A 24,005-nucleotide genomic window follows, 5' to 3' on the forward strand; every position below is an offset into this window, starting at 1 on the left:
AATAATATATGTACCGAATAGAAAAAAAAATTGGCAACAATAAACTGTCAAACTGTTGTGCAACAACCAAAACAAACCATGCGAAGGTCAATATACATGACCATGCTAACAGTACGTTCTGGATATTGGTTCGTGTTGTTTAGTCTTTGGTTTTCTGTGACGATTGTTTGTCTTTTCGTCGATATTCTTTATTTTTGTGTTTTAGCTTTCATTGACTGGATTTTCGATTGCCTCCTTAGATATCTGCGGTCTCATTTTTTTCTGCAAATGAAGTCTACTGTAGTTTTCAAAAAGGAAATGTATACTAAAAACGTGTAAAATAGACATCAATGAAGCTACAGACTTACTTAAAAGACAAAAACAAAAATTCTATAACGAGATGAGATCTTTCATTTGAAAACTGCTACGGCAATAAAGATAATACTTTATTAGCTTCGTTTGTTCTGAAAGTAAAATACGCAAGGAGCTTCATGACAAAAAGGGACTACATTGTATAAACAATAGCCAAAAATTAACTATAAGGTCAACTTTCCCTGAGGGAGTTGGATCCTTAGTTTCTTAGTTTCTTAATTTATAAACAGAGAATTTGTGAACATTTTGTTAAAATAATGTCAGCACCGAAACATTGACTACTGATTTGGATTCTACTCTACTATTTTTCATTGATATAAAGACACAAGAAGATATGGTATGAGTGCCAATATAGTCAATGTATTGTTAAATAAATGGAGCAAAATGAATGATATAAATCAGTCAAGGAATGCGAATATAACTGAAGTAGATTGTTTATCATGGAAACGTCAAATTCCATTCACATCTTCTGTCATATACAATTTATACAAACATCATTTTTTTTTATATCATCAAGTATTACAAATAATATAAGCAATTTACAATAAAAAAATATAAAGACAAATACAATAAAATGTTGTTTCATGAAAGCAACGAATATTGAACATTGGAGCATTACACTATGATTTATATTAATACTAACTCAAAGCTTTTCTTTAGTCGCCAAGAAAAGAACCAGATGGACTCCAAATATATCTCATATATTCCGCACTGTTTTAAGAAGTTCCGTTTGCCTAACGAACGACTTAGAATGTAAGTAACAAAAATTATACACATAAATGACAAGCAAAATGTATTTGATAAACATATGGAAAACAGTACAAGAATGGTGTAATGCTGTTGAAATAGTTCTTCCATTTGAAAATTCTGCAATAATCTTGACAAATGGAATAAGCTATACATGATCTCGTTCTTATTGCCTTTAATATAACTACAATCCTCACATTCATGAACCTCGTGTCATTTCTACTTCATCGTTAGCATATACACCTCCTCTACGAAAGACTTAACTCCCCAACTCTCCTGCCACTTTCCAAACGCATTCTTTGTATCGATTTTCCGTGATGAACATGCTTTACCTGTAAGAGAACAATATGAGTATCTTACTAAAAACGAATTATAATCCATGTTATGAATGATGAGTTTTTACTTTGTAATAACCTTATTGTTTACTTAATGTCCAGTGGCAAATATTGCAAACATGTTTAGGAAAAGAACATATTAACAATATATATGGAATAAATAATTCCTGTAATAGAGGCCGTCTGTGAAGAAGGTCGACAAAATTTAGATTGTCACTTAAAAGTCAGGGTAAATTTGATAGGGATAGGAATTTTGCCTTGCAACGCGCAAGCTACGTACCCCTCAAGAGTTGTTACAAGGATTCCTAACGTACAGAGATCGTGGAACTATCTCTACAGGAGGCATTATATGTCATTCAAACACTCACCATCTCATCCAAATACACTCACCTTATCCCGACTCAGTCAAACACTCCATACATTAACCTTCTCATTTTCACACTCACCCACTAATTTTCCCACACTACATACAATCCCCATGTCATTCTTACACTCCAGACACTCGTCGTCTCGTATTTACATTCCAAAAACTCATCCACACACTCTCGAACTTTCATTCCATACACTCATCCTCCCATTTTCACTCATACTCTGTTTCACATACTCTTCCACACCCCCAACGATCCATATTGTCACCCTTTCATTCTCATTTCCACTACATATACTCTTCCACCCTTTCATCGTCACACTCCAGACAATCACCCGCTCGTCCACATATACCAGACCTTCACACTCTTACCGTCACTCTCTTTCCTCACACTCCACTCTCTCATCATCACACTCACATTCACCCTCTCCCTCCACACTCAGTCTCCCATTCTCACACACAACCTTTCGTCCTCACACTCCGCACACTCACGACACACTCCAGGCACCCACCGTTACAGCCAATCAGAGAATGCGAATGGTTGTAACAGTTTTAGTGGTCTACACCTTCGGGGTTGTGTTTGCTAAGTCCATCGGGGAGAACACTACTGTCTACCATTTTGGTTAACGGCTTTTACAGTTCATAGGTTCTACTCTTTCTGGGCAATAACCACCACAGTCCATCGGGGAGGACACCACTGTCTGCACCTGTCAGGTAAAGGTAAAGGTTCGTACTCGTGCCTTCAGTTTACTTTCATTAGGTTGGAGTAGATTTAAAAATATATATTAAAATAAACATTATATCGCATTATTTATCATAAAATTTGTGGTATTTTATAATTTTGTAGTTTGCAATTATATTTGTATAGAAGAACCAAATTTACTTTGCGTTTTACTTGTTTACTATTCTATTGCTTTTATTATTCAGTTGCCCTAAAATTACTCCATTTTATATATCCTTAAAAAACATTTAACGTGATGAAATAAAGGGTGTTAACTTTGATAATCATTTCATTGTAATTCTACAATATAACAACTAAACAAGTATATGGCTTTTAGCATATTACCAAAAGAATATATATATATTAATTCAGTTCACTTGTAATCAGTGAAACGTAAAGATATTAACATCGTCTTACACTATTATTTATTTTACTTTTTTTTACAGAAAACTGAGAAGGAAAAGGAGGAGGAAGGAATTCTTGCCGACAAAACGAAAACGGGGTAAATTAATTTTCTATCTTAAACGGAAAAAATGAAATAATTGAACAAACATTGAATATATATTACAAAAAAAAAAATCCCCAAAAGGTGTGGTTTTCCTTAGCAATTAACTAAGCTTGAAGTAGATACACAACATCATAAGCAAGGGTTACCATAACAAGAACATTTGGAAAAGAATCAAAATTTCTAACTAAGGAGGTATGTCATTCTCTATAAGCGTAAAAGAACATAACATATCGCGTATAGTGTTCAGAGCATGTATTGGATAATATTATTATATTAAGTCCAAAAACAAACAGTACACACACGTTATCGAACTAAAACACTGATAGTACCTACAGGATGGTTCGAGACCACAATTGTCGTCCCTTGATTTACAAATATAGTCCCTAGTGTTTACAGTGGGTTACTTGCCATTAATTTTTATACCTCTTCCAAATTTGTTTCTCCATGTTTAATGCATCAAATTGCAAGAAGGGGGGTGAAATTACACTGGGTTCAGAATTTTAAAGGAAAGTAGTGATTTGGTCCAGCTGGAAAAGGTTGAAAATTAGCACTTCGGAAGCTGTCAAAAGATTTCAAGACGCCCTAAACATAAAATTGTCCATATTTTGAGTTAGAGCCGATGAAGTTTTCTATAGTTTTGATATAATTTGTCCCGAAAGTAGTACAACACACTGAAAAAAATATCATTGAGAAAGCGCAGGTGGGATTTTTTTTAATTTTCATTTATCTTCTAAAAAAAAATGCACTACGAAATAATTGTGGTCTCTGACCGGATTGTCTAAACCATAGTTTTCCTTATCACTAAACCTACAGATATGCTGAAGATACAAATCTGTCGAACTTTCTTGGTCTACTTTTTATGTCATAACAATTATAAAGAAGGATTTTAAATGTTTTTCAAATAACTTATCAATTCAATATGATCATTAAAATAAGAAGCGAAATAACTTACCGAAATATTTTTTGACATCTTGTTCAGTACAGTTGAATGGTGGACCTGTAATTGAGTAGTAAGATTTAAAATATGCCTAACTTATAATTTATATAGAAAATTTTATTTGTTGTTGTAGCAGCTCATATGGTAGTTTTTGAACTGTATCAAAAAGCATGTCAGCACTGAAGTTTTGAGTTTGAATCACGCATGTAACAGGTGCGTTCATCTCCAATCTAAATTGACTACGAGTGTCTGTTTTCCCGCCAAAGTTTTTCTCTCCTAACACTCCGACTTCCTCCATCAATAAAATATTATCGCCACGATTTAGTCGATAGTCTAGGCCTTGAAGGCATAAAACTTTGCTCAGTGCTCGGAGCACAAAAATCATGCTCGAAATGTGAAATCCAGCAATTTGATTGGTTGATTATTGAGTCTGAGTACAAAATCGTGCTCGAAAGTTTTATGACCGAGTCTGCTGGAAGTAACGTTAAACACCAACAACCAAATTACAATAACCAATCTATTTTGTTGTAGTTTATTTGATATAAAAAAGAAGATGTGGTATGATTGCCAATGAGACAACTGTCAACAAGAGAACAAAATGACACAGACATTAACATTTATAGGTCATCGTGCGGCCTTCAACATTTTGAGTTTACCGTTTTTAAGTATACTCTTATTATTTTCCAAGAACAACTTACAGGCTATCAGTATTAAACATACCTCCAAAAACTTTGTTATCTACCAAAAAACAGTCCAGTAAATATTTAGTGTTCTTCTTTAGTAGGGGAATAGTTACATTCATATACCTGAAATGAAAAAAGTATAACATTACCGAACTCAAAGGTAAATTGAAACTTGGAGAGAAGCTTAAAAACTGGCGAAAACAAACGTTAATACCAACGGAATTGGTGAAGAACAACTGTCATATTCCTGACTAGGTTCCGGCATTTGAAAAGAAAATGGTTGGTTAGATCTAGGTTTATAGTTAGCTACCTCCCACATGTATGTCTGTTTTTTTTTTAGTGTTCTTTTATATTCACAATAATAGGCGAGCAACCAGATTTGGGATGTGTGGATTGTTATTGTGCTGGTATGTTTGCTTACGTTTATCTTTTTAGTATTACGGAACGTGTTCACGAAAAGTACTTTAGTTATCAATTTTCACAGGAAAACTTAAATGTTAGCATTTTAACCTAAAAATCAACATTCTAATATTTCTGAAATATTTAATGCCTAGGTTTTTTTTTTAAATTGGAGATGGAGAGCATTGCATTATTTGATTGTAAATAAAAATGCTATAAATAAACGTATATTTCAGTCGATCAATATTCGCTTGAACAAACTTTGATGATCAATGAATTTAGTCACATAAAAGATTTGAATAGTCGCCCGTTGACCAAAATATAAGTAAATTTTCAGGTTTCTGGTTCACAGATTTTATTTGGTAGTATTGTGGTAGTAAACTCCACCAGGTAAATGTACTAACTTTAGCAATAAGAGGTATTCTATTTTGAATTTTATGAAATTAAAATTGGAAACAAAATCAAGGTATACGAATTTTTTTCGCTCGTTGATAAACCCCACCACGTAAAAGAGAGACGAACAGTGTTATGGCAAATAACGAAAAACGACGAGAAATCTACAAATCAGTAACACAACAACACTACCAAGACAGGTTATCGGGACTATGTGTTGTCGGTTGTATATCGACTATTTTGAGGGGAATTGATGTTGGGTGCATTTCTTGCAATAGTGTATGTATTAGTTGATTACAGTATTAAATAAAGGCTACAGTAGTATACCGCTGTTCAAAATCCATACATCGATTGACAAAAAAACCAACTCTGGGTAGTTTGTCGTAAAACAGAATTTTATTCGCTTGCACTTAAAATATATTAATGTTTTACTGTTATCTGTCAACATTGAAATATGTGTATTTAATTTAGCTTGGCTACGACGTATTAATAGGTTTGAAATGGAATACTGAAAAAGTTTTCATTCATCATTCTAAATAATTGATAAATTCACAAAAGACTTCATGTTTCACATTTTGTATCAAAGCAATTGATGAAATATTTATGTATTTTAAATCTATTTCGATATGCATCTTACTAGTACAAAATGACATATATTGACCATGGAATCTTCTACCATTAAAGAGGGTGGTAAAGGGTTATTTTCGTGCAACGTGTTTTGCCATTTTTATTTCACGTGCAGCCGTGAAAAATGTTCGATATTAACCGTGTTTCTTCAAATCGTTAAAAAAATCAACGTGCAAGAAATTTTTGATTGTTCGTTCATCGTGAAATGGCAATTCAATTTCGCGTTCTTCCGTGCAGAAACTTCACCCCCTTACGCCCCTCATTAAATTAATTAATCTTACTTACTCTTGACGCATGTGTGTACCAACGGCAACAAATGATCCTCTATCCCAAACACAATCAAACGTTCCTATCACATTGCTGAAAATAAAATAAATAGATTTGAAAAGACAAATAAAAAAATTGTATAATAGTACCCAACAAATGTGCTTTTTTTTTATCTTGTACTGCCATATACAAATTAATAGACATTAATCCAGAGGAAGAAACAATTTATTAAGGTAGCATTCGTGATGAGTAAAATTCAACTTAAAAAAGGACTTCGAATTATTTTTCTTAACTGTCCTATAAGCATATATCTGACTAGCCTGGCATCCGGCCCAACCAAGCTGCGCGTCGTAAGGATATTGACAAGATTAGCCAGGACCCCAGGCTAATATCTGACTAAAATATAATTTAAACATTTATATGACTGAGTGTTGATGCACATGCGTGTGAAGCAGGAACGCTAAGCTTGTTGACGAACACGGTCTTGCTCCTTTTGGAGATCATGGAATTTTCGAAGTTTTTATCTGACGATTAGACAGTATCCTTTTTCTGGATTTATGAGATTGGAACATCGATAAACTTGTTGGTGTTTCTTGTTATATTTCTTTATCGCATGTACATCTTCCAATTGTACTAAATTAAAACCCTTTTTTCATTTGTCGTTATATACTATTATTCATCCCTATCTAAAACTGTTTTAATTTTGGGAAGTAATATAGTTCTCACCTTGACAATTTAAAGTAATCGCATCTGTATATTGATATTTTTCGTCCATCTGTGGCCTGAAATTCAAGATATATATAGTTTAAAACAACAGTGGGCAACATGTTTCTATCCTTAAACTTGCTTGCTTGTTTCATTACTGTGTTTATAATTGAGATAATAATAAAAAGATGTGTTATGAAAGCCAATGAGACAACTCTCCACCAGAAACCAAATGACGTAGAAATTATCAACCATAGGTCATCGTACGACCTTCAACAATGAGCATTACATACATAATATAGTTTTAAATGTTACGAAATGACAATTGTAAAAAAATTCGAACGAACAACAAACAAGCTGATTTATCCGAATTAATTAACGAAAAACAAATAAGATATGATATACAGTATCATACGAGAACCACTGTATTTGATTTTTCTTCTTCTTGTTTTGTGAAGCGCCTTTCCTGTTTACTGCATTATGCATTATATTTAGAATCGTTTCTGTATAACTAGTTTAGTATGAAACTGAGTATACTTTTAAAAACAAGGCTTTTTTGTAATGGCTGCTTTTTTTTAGTGTAGTATTCATCGTTGAGCTGCAGTACTTACTTTATAAAGGAGGCCCTCGATGCCTTTAATGGGCTCTGTTTTGTATGGAATGTTTTGTTCTTCGAAGAATTCTCGACAGCCTAGATCAACGCCTTCACAGCCGACCACATCATGGCCTTTATCGGCTAGCCTAAAATACGGATAATTCGTATATGTGTATACCAGAAAAGTACTTCGCTTAAGCGCTGGTAAAGAGGGAATACTTTGAATAGTCATATTCATATTCATTTGACAGTTAAATTGAGATGGAGTGAGCGGTCCTTAATAAAAATATCTTTAGAATATTTACAATGATGACTATTTTTGAAATTTTACTGATAAAAGTTTAAGTAATTCAATTGAACAAAGTAATATTTGCTCTTGAATACCATGTTTTTAGCGAAATTCAGTAAATACCAATTGTTCGTGGTATCTGTAAAAGTGTTTTGCTTTGATATACTATGGTCCCAACGTTTATTTGTGCAAAAATGTGTTAAATGATGCATTTTTTTCCCCACTTATTCATGTAAATAACGACATCATGACGAGTTGATAACTACGTACATGTATAGGAGTATATATGACAAACTTATCTGGTCCTTTTATTGAACCCGTGGATAAATATAGTAATGCAAATACAATATCTTTAATAAATAGCTTGAAAAGTCGCAGACAATAAATCAATCTTAGGGTATTTAAATAATTTAATTCATATCTGTACTACATGGGTCAAACCAAAATTGGTTGTATGATATCCAATAGTACATAAAAGTGTATCAGAAATGCTCATTAACATGTTTCTAAAACCTTGCTCAACGTATATTTCAGCTGTGTAAGCTTTCCTTCTCTTATATTGACCGCTGCACTCCAACGTTGATTTCATTCAGAAACGAAAATGATAGTGTAGGCAAGTCTTCATTGAAAGGTGTGAAATTTTTTTTAAAACTTACCATTTCAAATCAATAGACTTGCCACACAGAGGCAGAAAGATCCGCTGTGAAGACTTTCCATCGGTCAAAGCTGTGTAATGTTTTTCTAACATCCTAAATAAAGTATAATGGTTTTGACATTATTCAGAGAGAAAAAAAAAACATTTTTATTTTAAATTTTATTAACATTTTGCATGTGCAATATCTTATCGAATTGCTCAAACCAAAGAGATGTTCCGAGCATATTATCCAGACTCTGATATTTAAATTGACCCATCATTTTATCAGCCTCTATGTGAGTAACAAATGCAAAAGAAAGTTAACATACCTCTTGAATGTACAATGAGGGATATAAATGTGAATGAGATTAAAGGGGCACTAGCTACGAGATATATAAAAAATCTAAAGTTTGATTTTTTTTTCAGTTCAATCAATAATGAACGTGAAATAGTGAAATAACAATTCGCTTTTTGCAGCCAAAAATGTTCAATTTTGTCAAATTACGCTAAGAAACATTGATAATTGGTAATTCACTTGTAAGTGAATGAGTCGACCTCTTTAAATCCGTATTCATTTGAACTTCAATTTAACCCCTAGTTAGAGATTGACAACGCATGCATTGTACGTGTACTGGTTGTTTAAAGAAAAAGAATGTCAACAACGAAAGTGAAACTACGGTAAATCAGTTGATTACTAATTCGATGCACATAAAATCATTCTTATACGGTTGAAAGCAATGAGAAACATCTATTTTTAATCTATAAAATAAAATCAAACAGACCTATAAAGATTCAATTGCACGTGTTGGTTTAATCTATTCATATCTTTATTTATGTTTACATCGCTTATATGGTCATCTGAGGTCAAATCGATAGTTAATTAGATGGCATCTGGACTAACATACACACGAAACGAACCTATATATTATCTACCCCATGCTCTGTAAACTGTTTATTTTAGACTTTTGATAGTTTGGATAAATGGTTTACATTGTTATAAATCAAATATGAGAATTTGAGTCAAATCGGTGACCATGAATTTGACAGCTAGTGCCCCCTTAAACACCAAATAAGATAAGTTGTATGATGTTAGTTTGTCTATTCAAATTGAAGTAACTTCAAATGTTTTCTTACAAAGTTTATGCTTTTTTCGAAATGCTGTTTACGTATATATCAAAACATGTAATGTTAATATACATACGGATGAGCTCGTGAAACATGAAATTGTGTTTGTGATTTGTTCCATCTCTCTCCCCAGTCATCTACAGACATATCAGTAGTATCATCATAATCTCCAAACTGGTTTAGTTTTCTTGAAATTTCCATGGCTGTACATAAAAAATTATTATACTCTTATTACTAAAAGAATTAAGCAAATACTTTTAAATCCAACTTTTTATGCAATTTATTTTTCTGATATTACTCCTAATAGTACTCTGTAGGTATACAGATTCCAAACAATTTGAGAAAACTCATCAATCACTTATGTTTATTAATTAAGAGGCAATATACTGCAGTTTGTCAGTGTTCTAAACTGGTAGACAGACTCATCCTGATCCAATCTAATACTTCGCCGATACTGTCGATCAGTGAGTCAGGATCCCAGACTATAATTGAAGACATATTCGCTCAAGTGTGAAAACCCCGAGGAAATAAAACGACGTCGCGTAATATTACCACTATCAAACAATCACCATGCGTACTGTCATTGAATCAATTAATAAACAGCTGCGCCTCAAGCGTATGATACGCCCTCCGTCTTGTATGTGTGAAGTTTAATGCAATAATCTTAAATAGTTCTGAGATACGGCGCGACATGTGAAAACTCCCCTGTTTTTACAAAAACCTAAATGAGTCTAAAAAAATTTGAATCATCATCAAAAAGCAACAGATCTTTAGATAAATATAACTAAGAAGTGTGTAAAGTTTAAGCAATAATCAAAAATCGTTTTTGAGATACAGTGCGACATGTGAAACCCTCCCCCTTTTCTTTTTTTCAAACTCTATAACTCTAAAATAAATTTTGATTCATCACCAAAAAGTATACAGATCTTTAGATTAATATAACTAAGAAATGTGTAAAGTTTTAACCAAAAATCGTAAATAGTTTTTGAGATACAGCGCGACATTTGAAACCTATCTCCTTTTTTTTTAAAAAAAACTCAACAACTTTAAAATAAATTTTGAATCCTCACCAAAAAGTATACAGATCTTTAGAGAAGTGTGTAAAGTTTTAAGCAAATTAATCATCAATCGTTTTTGAGATACGACGTGACATGTGAAAAAACACACCCGTTTTTTTTTTTTATAAAGTCCCGGAACTCAAAAAGTTTAAATCTTATTTTCACCAAAAAGTATACAGATCGTTTGACCATCATAAGAAACAACTATGTAACGTTCCATGAAATTTTGATAAGTGGTTCTCAAGTTACGGTGCGACATGTGGACGCCGGACAGACAGACAGACAGACGGACGAATGCCGGACATTTGTAAACCATAATACGTCCCGTCAAAATTTTGACGGGTGTACATGTATAAAAACAGAGCATTATTAACTTGAATGTTTATAATCCTCTAAGTGCTAAACAGCCTTCAATAAACCGACTTATAGGGAGCGCATGGGAATAAAGTAGATGTATTATTTGGGTAGGAACGAAACCGGCTGCTTCAGCGTCAAATGAAATGCATATATTGCCTTCATGCAAGTACATACAGAGTAAACACAATAGTTACTGTTTACATTTTTTCAGATCTGGACATTTTTTCTGGTGTATAAAAATTTAAGACCACGAAAACATGTCGCTCGAGAGTTAGATGTAAAATACCACTTTGTATAGTCGCCATCAGCTGAAATTCGTAGCGGTTATCGGTAAAAATAATCTAAACTATCAATCGTGTTCAATCGAGATATAGTTTATCACATTCCATTCATAAATCGCAAGAAAAAAAAAACCACTTCTGACCTACCTTTTTAGTGATCGCACTGTAATAATCCTGACCTTCACTCTTTCATAGACGATTTTGAATGGTGGAATCAGCCATTGTTTTTACCGGAAGTGTTTCCGTGGAGTTCAATTTCATAAAATTTGCATAAAGCGCGAGAAAACTTATCACATCAATGAAAGGAACATTTCAGGAAACTGCGTACAGTGACGAATGTCATATGTAAACAAATGATCCTCATAGAAACGAAGATTGCGGAATTACAATGGAAAATATTCTGGAAAATGTGAAGGTCAGGATTATTACAGTGTGATCACTTAAAAGGTAGGTCAGTAGTGGTTTTTCTTTTTGCGATTTATGAATGGAATGTGAAAAACTATATCTCGAGTGAACGCGATTGATAGTTAAGATTATTTTTACTGATAACCGCTACGAATTTCAGCTGACTGCGACTATAATAAATGTTCCACCTTATACGACAAGGTGGGTAAAAATCTTAAAAGGAAATAACTTCAATAAGGAGTCGATATACTATTTCGGCCATGTTTGACTTATTTGTAGATCATGTCTTGCTGAAAGTTATTCGCTTTTTTGTCAATATCTTTCATGTTCAAACGCAAAAAAATGTGAATATCGTCATTTGAGGGCAATAACTCCTATATGGAGTCGTCTGGCGATTTTGGACAATTACCTTATTTGTTTCAATAAAGATCATTTTGTTCCAATTTTGATAAAAAAAAAAGTGTTTGTGTTTTAATACATGAACGCAAATATATTTTACGGACAAAATGCGCTATTTTTATACCATTTAAATTACTGCATGCCGTACAATCTATGTTATATTAGAATATAAATATTATACATGCATGTTGCAAAAAATGATATCCTTTTTAACATTATAATCAAAATATAAATAATAAAAATCCTACCGTGTTTAAACTGCTTATATCAAAATAAATTAATGTTATTTGTTTCGTGAAGTTGTACTTGTCAATCCTTATTTTATTGTTATCTATATCTTCTTAAACAATAATCCAAAACCATTTGGGAATTTCATTGGTTGTTTGTGTCACACGTTGTGAATGTAATTAATTTAAGCGAAAACTAATGAATGTTTTGTGTAAAAATTAATCTATTATTTACTCGCACTTATTTTGGCACGTTATATCCTTGCCAGATGATCGAGAGTGATTCAGCAGTTTTTTAGAACGGGGTTTAAGTCAAGTTTGAATAATTATGTTAACTTTTATACATGTACACAATGAATAGGAGAAAAATCACCGACTTCCTTTTATATTTGTACTGTCATGATATGACAGTTTTCTATTTAAATTAAATAAATGATGCGCATCTTTATGCATTTGTTGAAAATAATCTGATCGAATTGTGTTGATAGTTATATGAGCGATGTACGTCAAGATCGAATTTTTCAATTTATATTTTAAAAAGCATAATAGCAAAAGTAACACGTGTTTAATCTGCAATCAGGATGACATATTGAATTGTAAAAGTAACTTATTTCAAAAGAATATAAAACATGATGATTTTAAACAAACTGGTTATTAAATATTGTATATTATAATCAAATGCACTTTTCTAGCACACCAGGCTGTGGAAACATACATCATTCGAGTACATGTATATTACAGCAAACTGTCATGCGGACGTGACTGTTGCCGTGACTGTTATTTGAAAAAAAATATCCATGAATGCTGTAATAGTTTAATGATTGACTAGTGACACAACCTTCGCCGTTTTCTACTTTTGTTTACGTGTAATCAAGCTATGTTAATTTCTTATTTTGTAAAGATATCTTAGGTAAATGTCAAGCAAATGTGGTTAAGTCATCATCATGAAGCTACCAGTGCTTGGTTCTTATTATATAAGAGGTGTTATTATTTGTAATTAGCTCAATATATGACGATGCAGTGAAAAAAAATCGTATTTAATTTCACATTTAACGACAATATCATCAATAATTTGATTTTCCTTAATTTGAAGTTAATACGACAGTAATCCTTAAAATACATTCAATAAGTTAATCTTAATGTTTCTCTTTTATATATCATAAATCGAGCAATACTATTTTTGAATCCAATTTAATTAAACACTTTAAAAGTGAGATTTAAACTCGTGATAAAAACGTTTAAACTAGTATTAATTAATTGTCTGATTAAAGACGAAAACTGCCAGATCATAAAAGTACACATGACAAATTTCATTAGATGACTTTGCAGAATTGAAAATGTTCTTTTTCTTCAACACATGGTATCGTGGGAAATCAGGTAAAATGTCTACAAGGCTGGACAAGGACGACTTAACAATTTGATTACCAATTATTTTTTCATTTACTAGATCATTTTTGGTGCTTGTGTGGCAAATAAGTAATAAATAATAATTGTAATCACCATGGGTATTGATTCGTCTAACTGTTTGAGATGTGGTGGGTTACAAGAGTTTATCAAACACATCTATATATTGTAACCTCAGATTGTAACAAGTATAAGACATGTGATGACACATTTTATAATATCTATTACGTTTGTATTCCCTTTACTCACACGAAACAAATAAGTAATGTAAAATATAGATATAAGAAGATGTGGTATCAGTGCTAATGAGACAAACTCCATCCAAGTCACAATTTTTCAAAGTACATTTTTGCATTAATTACTTCATTAAATACTTGGCCTGGCGAGTGCTTGGATCCTTCTTATTTTCAATAACACATGTCCAAATATCAACAGGCTTCATCAATTCAAAAGGTCAAGGTCACAACATAATAATTTCAAGGTCAAATGTCTTGGTCATATAAAACATAGTAATGTGAAGGTCTTAGTCACATATGAGTTAATTTCAATGTCCAAGGTCAAGGTCAAAACAAAGTAATTTCAAGGTTAAAAGATAGAAATGATAGAGTATAAAATATGAGTAGAGAGTCTGGTGAAGACGAAAAGTAAAGAGTGAACTTCATTTAGTTTTATTATTAATAAGTAAGTAAATAACATCACTGATGTTACTGAAGCTAGTAGGAACCAGTTTTGCGTTTAATCTTTGTTAAACTTCGTTAAATTGTACTTCATCTGGGTTGATATATTGTTTTGATTACAAGATTATAGGTCAAAGGTTGATGTCAAAGTCAATTTCAACTCTAGATGTACATACAACACTCACCAACATCGTTTTGACGAGAATAGAACATTAATTCAGATGAACTGGGATTTCTGTTCACTTAATTTGGTCCACACTTGCATATGTGTATGCGTTGTAAGAATGTTCTGCTCCACATAAGCACCAGTTGTGTTTTTCATTGTCAATCGTTTATATAGCATCATACACTAGCAATGGTATATGTCTCTAATCTCACACTAAGACGTCACTAAATTTATAAACCATTAGAACACATGCTTGCCTGTCTGTAAATAAGCTTATCATAGATACCAGGATCTAAATTTTGTTTTTGCACCAGACGCGCATTTCGTCTACAAGAAACTCAACAGTGATGCTCGATTAAAAAAAAATATAAATGCCAAATAAAGTACGAAGTTGAAGACCACTGATGACCAGAAATTCCTTAAAGTTTTAACAAGTACAGCTAAAGTAATGTATTCCTGGGGTAGAAAAGCCTTTAAATTTCAGAAATCAAAGTTGCATTAATGGTGCACGTAAACATTTACACTTTGCTTATTTTAAATAAAAGGTTTCAATAAAGTATCCCTTTACAGATACATTTGTATGCAAAAATACCATACAGAATTGTCACTATTTTATGCAAAACTAAAAAATGATATATACATGTACGACCACATAAACTGTTTATATACTTTTTATATAACATTTTCCTGTCAAAACTGCAGAATCATCCAGAATGTTGCTTTCGTTGAATTGAGTAACCAAGAAATGTTAAAGATAATTTTAATTTATTACACACAGTTTATGGGAGAAAATTGTCAGTGTGAAATTTTACATAATTATGCGCATTAAGGACTCAAGGTAAAGCTTAGGAAAAGTTCGTAAAGTTCGACTTGAAAAATTACTATGAAAATTCATCAGCAATTGCTTTCCTTGGGGACCTTGAACCGTTTTATACGTGTGTTATGAACCGTATTTGATTGAAAACTTATATACATGTATAATATACATGTATAAATGCACAATTTTATCAAATTTGAACTAAAATGTTTTGCATTCTGATCACTCGGTTATTAACCAAGACTTTGAATTTTTTTAAATGCATATATTAAGCCAAACATCGAGCAGTGACACACATTGATGACTGCGTTGTTTTTGCAAGTATTGCTAGTTTCAAGACGTACTATTTCCGCAAAATATTATTTAACAATGGTATAAATCACGTCAAATTATGGGATTTATTTGCACCAATTTACAGTATCACAAAAGCTTCTACTACAATGTAAACTGCCAGTCTAAAACTGGATAAAAGAGAACTTTCCTATTAAAATTCATTGGCGGAATCGTATACTCTTTTTAAGCGCAAAGGTAACATTGGCGCAAGTGAGTTGTGACGTAAACTGATTTCTCCCAAATTGATGAAGTCAAGTTAAACCCGTTTCAACCTCAGCTCTAAAATACATCTGTAAAGGCGCATCGCTTTTACTGTCACATAAAATTAGTTTCTTTTAAAATATAATATAGTATCTCTTTGTAAGAAGGTGTGTCATAAAATGACTTTTTTTAAATAACATCTTATTTTCAGACCTCCTACTATTTAAAGGTATAATTACAATGATGTTTTTAATAGATACCTTTAGAAATAAAATATGAGACCGATGTTTATGTCACGAGGAAAAAGAACTACCAGACAGTGCGCTTTCCAAATAGTATCAATTTCTGTTAGATACGTTGTTGATAATAAGATCATACGGATGTGACATAACACAAAAAAGTCCATTAACTTGTATGGGTAATATCTTAAGCAAAGTTATTAACAACTGAAAATAAAATGCTGATTCACGACACTGGAGGAAAAAATATAAATTACAATGTACAAGAAACCCTTGTTTAAGTCAAAACTGATGATTTCCTTAACTAAACTGATTCGTCATCGTATCTAGTAAATTGATTTATTGCAATGTATGTGACAACGGATTGTCTGTCTATTGGATGATCTTATTTGTTGTCACTTATGATAAACTTTTAAACACAGGGAAATACATGTACAATATTCTAAAATTCTTTATATGTATTTTGTTGTGCAGGTTTTGTTCCCTCTTTATTAATTTTTTTTCCTGAACTGATTGTAAGGTGGTGTAAAGCAACATGTATCAATCAATCAAAAATATATATAATTTTCTTCCTCTTCTTCTCCATTACTATTCAATTCGAACATCTGCATCTAAATGTTCATGTGTTGGGAAAACAACTAGGGTATCTCGTAGGGTATTCCAAATTCTGATAGCTAGACGAAAAAAGCTAGGAGAACGTGTACGTCTTTATGAGGAGTAATACATCGCATCATATGGACTCTGGTTGCTATGTTCTTAACTTGGATTAAGTATCGTTGCAATGGATTCTCAGCTAGGTGATACACAATTATGGTCACCATTACAGCTTTCAGTGTGACTAGTCGTTGATGTAGTGGCGTCTACTTAAGTTAGCAGATCACTTTTGAATGGTGCTTTCCCCCTTTGTATCAATTTGACAATGCCTTCTTCACGGACTCATTGATTTATTAAGATATTAAGTAGGAACTGCTGATTAAAAGATTTGTTTTACCATAAGTTCTATAGTGACCATCGTTTCTTTTGATCATTCAAATAACCATTCAAATATACACCAGAAGAAGAAAAATAACAGTGGAAGCGAGAATGAGTAGTTCTATGTGATCTTCATTCATAATTTCCAAACTCAGACCAACATGTAAGATGGTCATACGCTATTTTTAATAATCGAGCAATTTCAAACACATCTTTTATATAAACTGGTGAAAATCTGAGATTGCTGACACTATCGATTGTGTTTAACAGGAAACCGTTTAAGAAAGAACGTTAAAAAGTTCCTCTGCATTTTAAAATTTGAAATTAAATCAAACTTATTCAAATCTAGTTGATTTCCTGAACCCAACATCAACATTTAATATTAATGTGATCGATCTAAAACAAAATTCTGACTGAATCTTGAGCGTTGGTAAAGATGGTTTGGGGTGACCAGCTTCAATGACTAACCCAGTATTGTGCAAAGCTATACGGTGTGTATCAAACGCCATATAATTTACTGATGTGAATGCTGGTAATACGTTGTATAATTGTCAATTCAGATTAGGACGTACGCTATAACAGTGGCAACAAGTTCAATCCATAGGATTAACTTGTGACATTTTCCAAAGAACTCTAAGTGACAAAGTGGTAAAATGTGTTTAGAGGTCACAAAGTAGGTTATTCAAAAGTATTTTCTATTTGATTAACTTCTAAATAACTTCTTTTGATACCAGAATATATCTACGGTTGTCAGGTTTGCAAGAAGATAAATTTATATTCATCGGTCATTTTATACCTTTAAACCATGACGATATTTATAATTTTGCTGTGTCATTGTTTGGGATTAACGCTTTTAACTAAGTAGGGGGTATTAATATTCAATCTGTAATTTTCCAATCGTATAAAAAAAAATGAATAAATGGAGAAAAAATAAATTTATTATCTTAATAGCAAATGCACAAGAAGCATTTTTTGCACTGATCTATGTACAAAGTTGAAATGGAATGACCTTTTATGGTGAAATGTATACAATGATGAAATGTCCCTTGTTTGACCTCTATTGCTGGTTATTTACACTACCAACTGATGTTCTATTATTGACAAGGCCATATGAACGATGATAAAGCTCAATTTCACTTTGTGAGGTAAATGTAAAAATGGAAACATCATTTTTTTATTCATCGTTACTCACGATTTAACACCAATGAAACTACTAGCTCATCTAAGATGATTAAAAATCCGGACCACTTATCATTTACGTACAACATTGAAATTAATATGATTATGTTAATTCTGAAGGTTTTTAGGGAAAGAAGATCGATTTAAAGTGATCGCATTACCATATACAATACGAACATCAAATGTTCCACCCATAAATAAACTACCTACAGCATTAGTTTCAAGTACATTTTACGTGTTAAAACTTCGGATAACTTCAAAATACAAAGTAAAATATATTTGAATTAAACATAAAAACAGAAATCTTAACCAAATAATTAATAAACTAATAAACAATCTATTATATTCTATACATGTGAACAAACAACAGCGAATAAAAAATGTATCAAGATAGTCTGACTTGGTAAAGGTACAAAATGTAGTACGGTTAAGCTAGTTTTTACGGGCGCACAGACATCATCTGACCCTGCGCACAAACGGTATATTACTTTGAGCACAAACGGCATCTGAGTTTGCGCAAAAACGGTATCTTACTTTGAGCACAAACGGCATTTGACTTTGCGCACAAACGGCCTCTCACTTTGCTTATCTAGATCAGGGTTTGGCAAACATTTATTGTTGTTTAATAAAAAGGACAATATTTGAAGATCTATGCGTTGTTATTGTCCTAACTAGCAAAGCTACCCTGCGACATCAACGAATCTATTAAATTCTTATATAAAATACATTTCCTAATGAGATTGCGCAATTCCATATTTTATATTAATTTTGATAGCAAAACTTTGCGGTTTACACAATGAGAGAGCTGGCGTACGAATTGTATTATGTGTACTTTAAAATAACATTATACATTTCTGATTGACTACCATAAAACAGTACTATTTTTTTCTGCACCAAATCCTCATTTCGATATTAAATGTTTCTTCAGTGATAATTGAGGCAAATTTTTTGATAATACAAAGCTTTTAAAAAATGACGAGCTACATAAAAACATATAAACCAAAAAAGGACAACATTAAAATAGCCAAAACCGGGCAAACATCCTAAAATGTTAGAACTACAGGTTCCCCATTCAGGTCAGCAACTGTCAGATGAAATGAACTAACTTTTCTTTGAAGATTTATTTCCAACATGAACCATATCTAATATGGACAGAGAATTTCTTAAGTCATCTCGACATCTGCTGTGAGTATTAAGTCGAATTCGATGTAAATGTTAGTATTCATTCCCAATAGTTATATCATTACAAATTCCCAATACTTATATCTATATCAACATCAATTTCAAAATAACATGACATTCCCAATATTTAAAATCCGCTATTAAAACGATTTTAAAAGGGGGGGGGCGTTTATTTGGGTGTTTGGATGTATACATACTAAGCCACGTCCTGTAGGAATATGTACGTTAATAGTTATCAAAGGTACCAGGGTTATGATTTAATACGCAAGACGCGCGTTTCGTCCACATAATACTCATTAGTGACGCTCAGATCAACATAGTTATAGCGCCAAACCTGATGCCTCGTGTTGTGATTTCTTTGCTCTCTGTACATTTAAGACCCCCTCTGCAATAACCCTTTGATGTGGATGTAGACCGAACATACCATTTTCCCAGAGGTAGTATTAATTTTGCGCCCTTAATTTCGGTAAATTTTCTATAAATGTATTTTCGTCCTGAATAGGCATGAAATATCTGCCACTGGACGTTTAGTTCACAATAAATATTTGTTATTAATTATCAATTTAATGGTATGCAAAATATGCCACGTCCTTCCCAAGTTAAATACGATTTTAGATCCTTAAAAACATATTGATAAAATGGTATCTGGATTTTAACTAACCATAAGCAACCAACAGCTGCTTAATCAATTTCATAACATCTACATAGACAAGGTCTGCTTAGAAAGAAATTGGCACTCATAGATAATTATAATTTATGATATGAAACAAACTCGACAATTACAGTTTTCCTGTTGTCATCTTCTCTTTCTTTTAAAAGATTTACTTGTCTCAGGTAACTATGGGAACATTGTCATAGATTCATTATATTCATTGTCGTTCTTTTGACATTTTTACGGCTTTGTCGTGTTCCTGGTCGAGACAATTCTAACTGCGAATAAGCTGAAAGTGCTTGGCGATTGAGGCATGCAAAGCGGGATATCTTCTAGCTGTCGAAGCATTTGCATGGTCGCAATTCTCTCGGCTTTCCTGTTTTGTTTGATTTACGATTTTTAAACCGATACCTGTTTATATTTATGAAATTTATCTTCTGGGACAATTAAAACTCAATTATTTATAGCTTGCTGTTCGGTGTGAGCCAATGCTCCTTGTTGAAGACCGTACTTTGACCTATAATGGTAAAGCTACGTTTATAAACAATAATTGTGACTTGGATGGAGAGTTGTATCATTGGCACTCATACCACATCTTATTTTTATATAAATGTTTAGGGCGGTTGCGATATGAACAGATTTTAATATTTTTTTTTAAACAATTAACGATAATTTTTTGAATTAAAAACAAATTTTAGTGACTTAACATGCAAATAGAACGGTCAGTGAATCATCTAAATGAAGATTTTCACAAATACATTATTTTTGTTTATCAAAAAGATGAGTAAATTGGTCAAAACAACATTCAAAGACATTCTTGTGGTCATTTAAACTGCAAACTTTACATAAGATATGCAGATGCTCCTTTGAAAACGACAGTAAGAAGTTACAATGCTGAAGTGTTAAAAAAAAAAACTGTTATCGGTCGCGAATATATTATAATATAAGCTACGATTTTTCTGTTTTCAGAGTAAACACAATAGATAGATCTACAATCAATTTTACATATCATGGGCGGCTTAAAATTAATCATAACCAAGGACAAGACATTTATCATATAAAATATTCTTTTGATAAGTGATGTAAAAGTTAGTGCATCATCATATGTCCCAAGGGTTTAAATATGCATATTAATGATTAAGATTATTTTGAAACGAACTGAATGTACTTTTAAATGATTGTATGTATTATTTTGTGTTATTGTAAATGATTAATTACTTAAACAGAGCTGGATCAATATTTATTTGAACTTACTTAAAAAGTATGCATCATTATCTCATATGTAAAGAAAAACAAAATTTAAGCAATATTTTGAAATGAGAGAATAGCTTAGATTATGTAATCATTAAATACTTTTAATTTACTGCATTATGTCGATTACTTCGAATGTTCATTTTAATTTCTGCTGATTCACGCTTTAAACTAATAGTTTTACGACTTACCGTAATTCAACGGAGAATGACTAAGGGGAATACTTTCTTACCAACGGCCAAAGTCGAATTGTAATTCCTTCAGTTAACATATAAATATACTTTCATAGGTCACGTGCAAGTAATCCTAATTTTTGTGAATAAATTAGTCTTGTTACTAAGTTTGAATTTTGCATCACGCCATAATAACATATCAAACATCAATAAATATTTTATCTTACTCATTATATACATCAATATTAAAAAAAAATCATTTTTGATTCCAAAACAAAATATAATATTATAAAATATAGTTTTAATTTTATAACTTAATTAGTAAAATCTCAATTTGTCATTAGTGTCGATAATATTAAAAAAAAATCAAACATTTTAAACTTAAAAAGTACGATTATTTGACAAAGTATTTTATTAGACTTTGATAATTAGATTTGAATAGTGCTTCATTAAGTATTTTTAACTTGCGTATTATGTTTTGAATGGTTTTGAAACTATTTATAATGTCTATGAAAATTTAGGTTTATGAAAAATGTTCAAATCATGCAAAGATCAAAGAATTGGTCTCTGTTAGATAAGAAACCTTGGACATTGACCGAGAAAAATACTAAAAAAATCGTTTCTTATATCGGTATTTCCCTCTGTCTGTATTTTTTTTTGACTGCACTGCCATTAAACTATATTTTATACATTTATTTTTTTTAATTTCAAGGTATTTATATAATTTTGGGGATTTTTTTATCCCTTTCCCGATGGAAAGTTCGTGAAACGAATAGCGACGTTTCCCCTTAAATGTTTTGCTTTCATTGCTTTTTAAAATAAAAAAGAATATCAACCTATTAGATATAAATATTTTGCAGTTATTTAAGACTATCATGAATAAGTAATATCGATTTTTTTAAAATATAAAAACGTCCAAAAACTTTTTCTTTCTAAATAATTGTGCGAGTTTGAAGAAATACAGTGGGATGTAGTATCTATGTCATTCTGATAGCTTCCATTCCAGCAGAAGTTCGCGTGCCTACATGTGTCAGTTGTTCTTTTTACTGTACGAGAGCACAACTATACATACATGTTGAGTAGCTCGCGCTCAGTGCACGTTGAAATGTTTGGATACACGCTCACTTAGACAACCATCGAAAGGGTTTATTGAATTGAGCATTATATCACTGTCATGTCGCATGGTTAAACTTTAAGCTGTTATTGTCTTATGAACGTTCAAAGGCCAGTATTAAAGACATGTCCATAGAATGGCACATTTTCAACACGTGATTGTCATTATATGCAAATTTTATTATCGAATAAACGTCCGTTAATATGAGGTTATAATCTAGTTTTTGTCTAGTTTAATGATTTTAAACATGTCGTAACTGTGTATACATGTAGGTTACTTCTTTTAAGGCATAAACAGTGCTTCTTGTCTGAACGAAAATACCCTAAATTAGATGCCCTTTTAGTGCTCGGTAAAGATATAAATGATTGGTTTTTGTTTAAGGTCCAGTGACAAATATTTCATAGATGTTCAGGACACTTGGTAAACATAGCGATTTTAGATATATGAATGAAATTACAACTTCGCAAATATTTATAAAACGTTATTTACACCTTTCTCTTAAAGGTTTAATACCCTTGGCATAATGTATAAGGTTGTTCTTTCTCGATTTGCGGTTGAATATTCCAGTATACGGGAATACAATTTTGAAATAGATAAAAATCATATTTTTTCGTAGTCATAATATGAATCCGGTTTATACAATGATTAAACATTAATTGTGTAGATTTCAACCATATCCAAGTGTAGATCATTGACGCTACTTACTACGTGAAACACCTGCTTAAATTACCAAAATTAAAACTGAAAATGTTTAAATGATACGATTTCTAGTATTTTATTTCAATACAAATGTACTTGGGACAATTTTGATATTAAAATTGGATGATTCTATCAATTCAAGAAAGAAAAGAAAATGAAATATAAATATTTGAATTGGACTTTATGAATTTATTTTTAGTACATACTTGTCAATTAAATACAACAAGTGAAGAAATAAACATGAATCAAAGACTCTAATGACAAGGTTGTAAATCTTATTTCTAAAGCCACAAATACAAAATAATCGGCAGAATTAAATACACATTTTCAAAATAGAAAGATATCCACCGCCCATTGTAAACAGAAATTAAATTGTGTCACAATGTGCCATTGAGGCACGATAGTTAAAATATGACATGTTACATAGCTCCAACGAAAATGGTGAAGTCAAAATGACGATACTATGTGGTCAACTATACATGGTGGCAAACAAAATGACTCCTACCAAGTATGCGAAGTTTCTATCAAATGGTTGT

The 24,005-nt window shown here is 31.8% G+C and overlaps 1 protein-coding gene across 2 annotated transcripts; it reads right to left on the bottom strand.

The window, feature by feature from the left end:
- Positions 1–686: 686 nt before the first annotated feature.
- On the bottom strand, positions 687–21,778 carry LOC143073092 (putative thiopurine S-methyltransferase). 2 transcript variants are annotated; one of them, XM_076248383.1, is made up of 9 exons: positions 21,675–21,778; positions 9,760–9,886; positions 8,581–8,673; positions 7,652–7,781; positions 7,062–7,117; positions 6,354–6,428; positions 4,687–4,772; positions 3,982–4,026; positions 687–1,430 (listed from the first exon to the last, which is right to left on the bottom strand). In XM_076248383.1, exons 2-9 carry the CDS (start codon positions 9,882–9,884, stop codon positions 1,318–1,320), a joined length of 723 nt encoding a protein of 240 aa, XP_076104498.1. In that variant the 5' UTR covers positions 9,885–9,886; positions 21,675–21,778; the 3' UTR covers positions 687–1,317. The 2 variants fall into 2 exon arrangements, with proteins under 2 accessions (XP_076104498.1, XP_076104509.1); XM_076248394.1 differs by lacking the exon at positions 21,675–21,778 and adding an exon at positions 12,432–12,719.
- Between the last annotated feature and the right edge of the window lie 2,227 nt (positions 21,779–24,005).

The sequence above is a fragment of the Mytilus galloprovincialis genome, chromosome 1 (assembly GCF_965363235.1).
Source record: "Mytilus galloprovincialis chromosome 1, xbMytGall1.hap1.1, whole genome shotgun sequence".
NCBI classification, from domain to species: domain Eukaryota; kingdom Metazoa; phylum Mollusca; class Bivalvia; order Mytilida; family Mytilidae; genus Mytilus; species Mytilus galloprovincialis.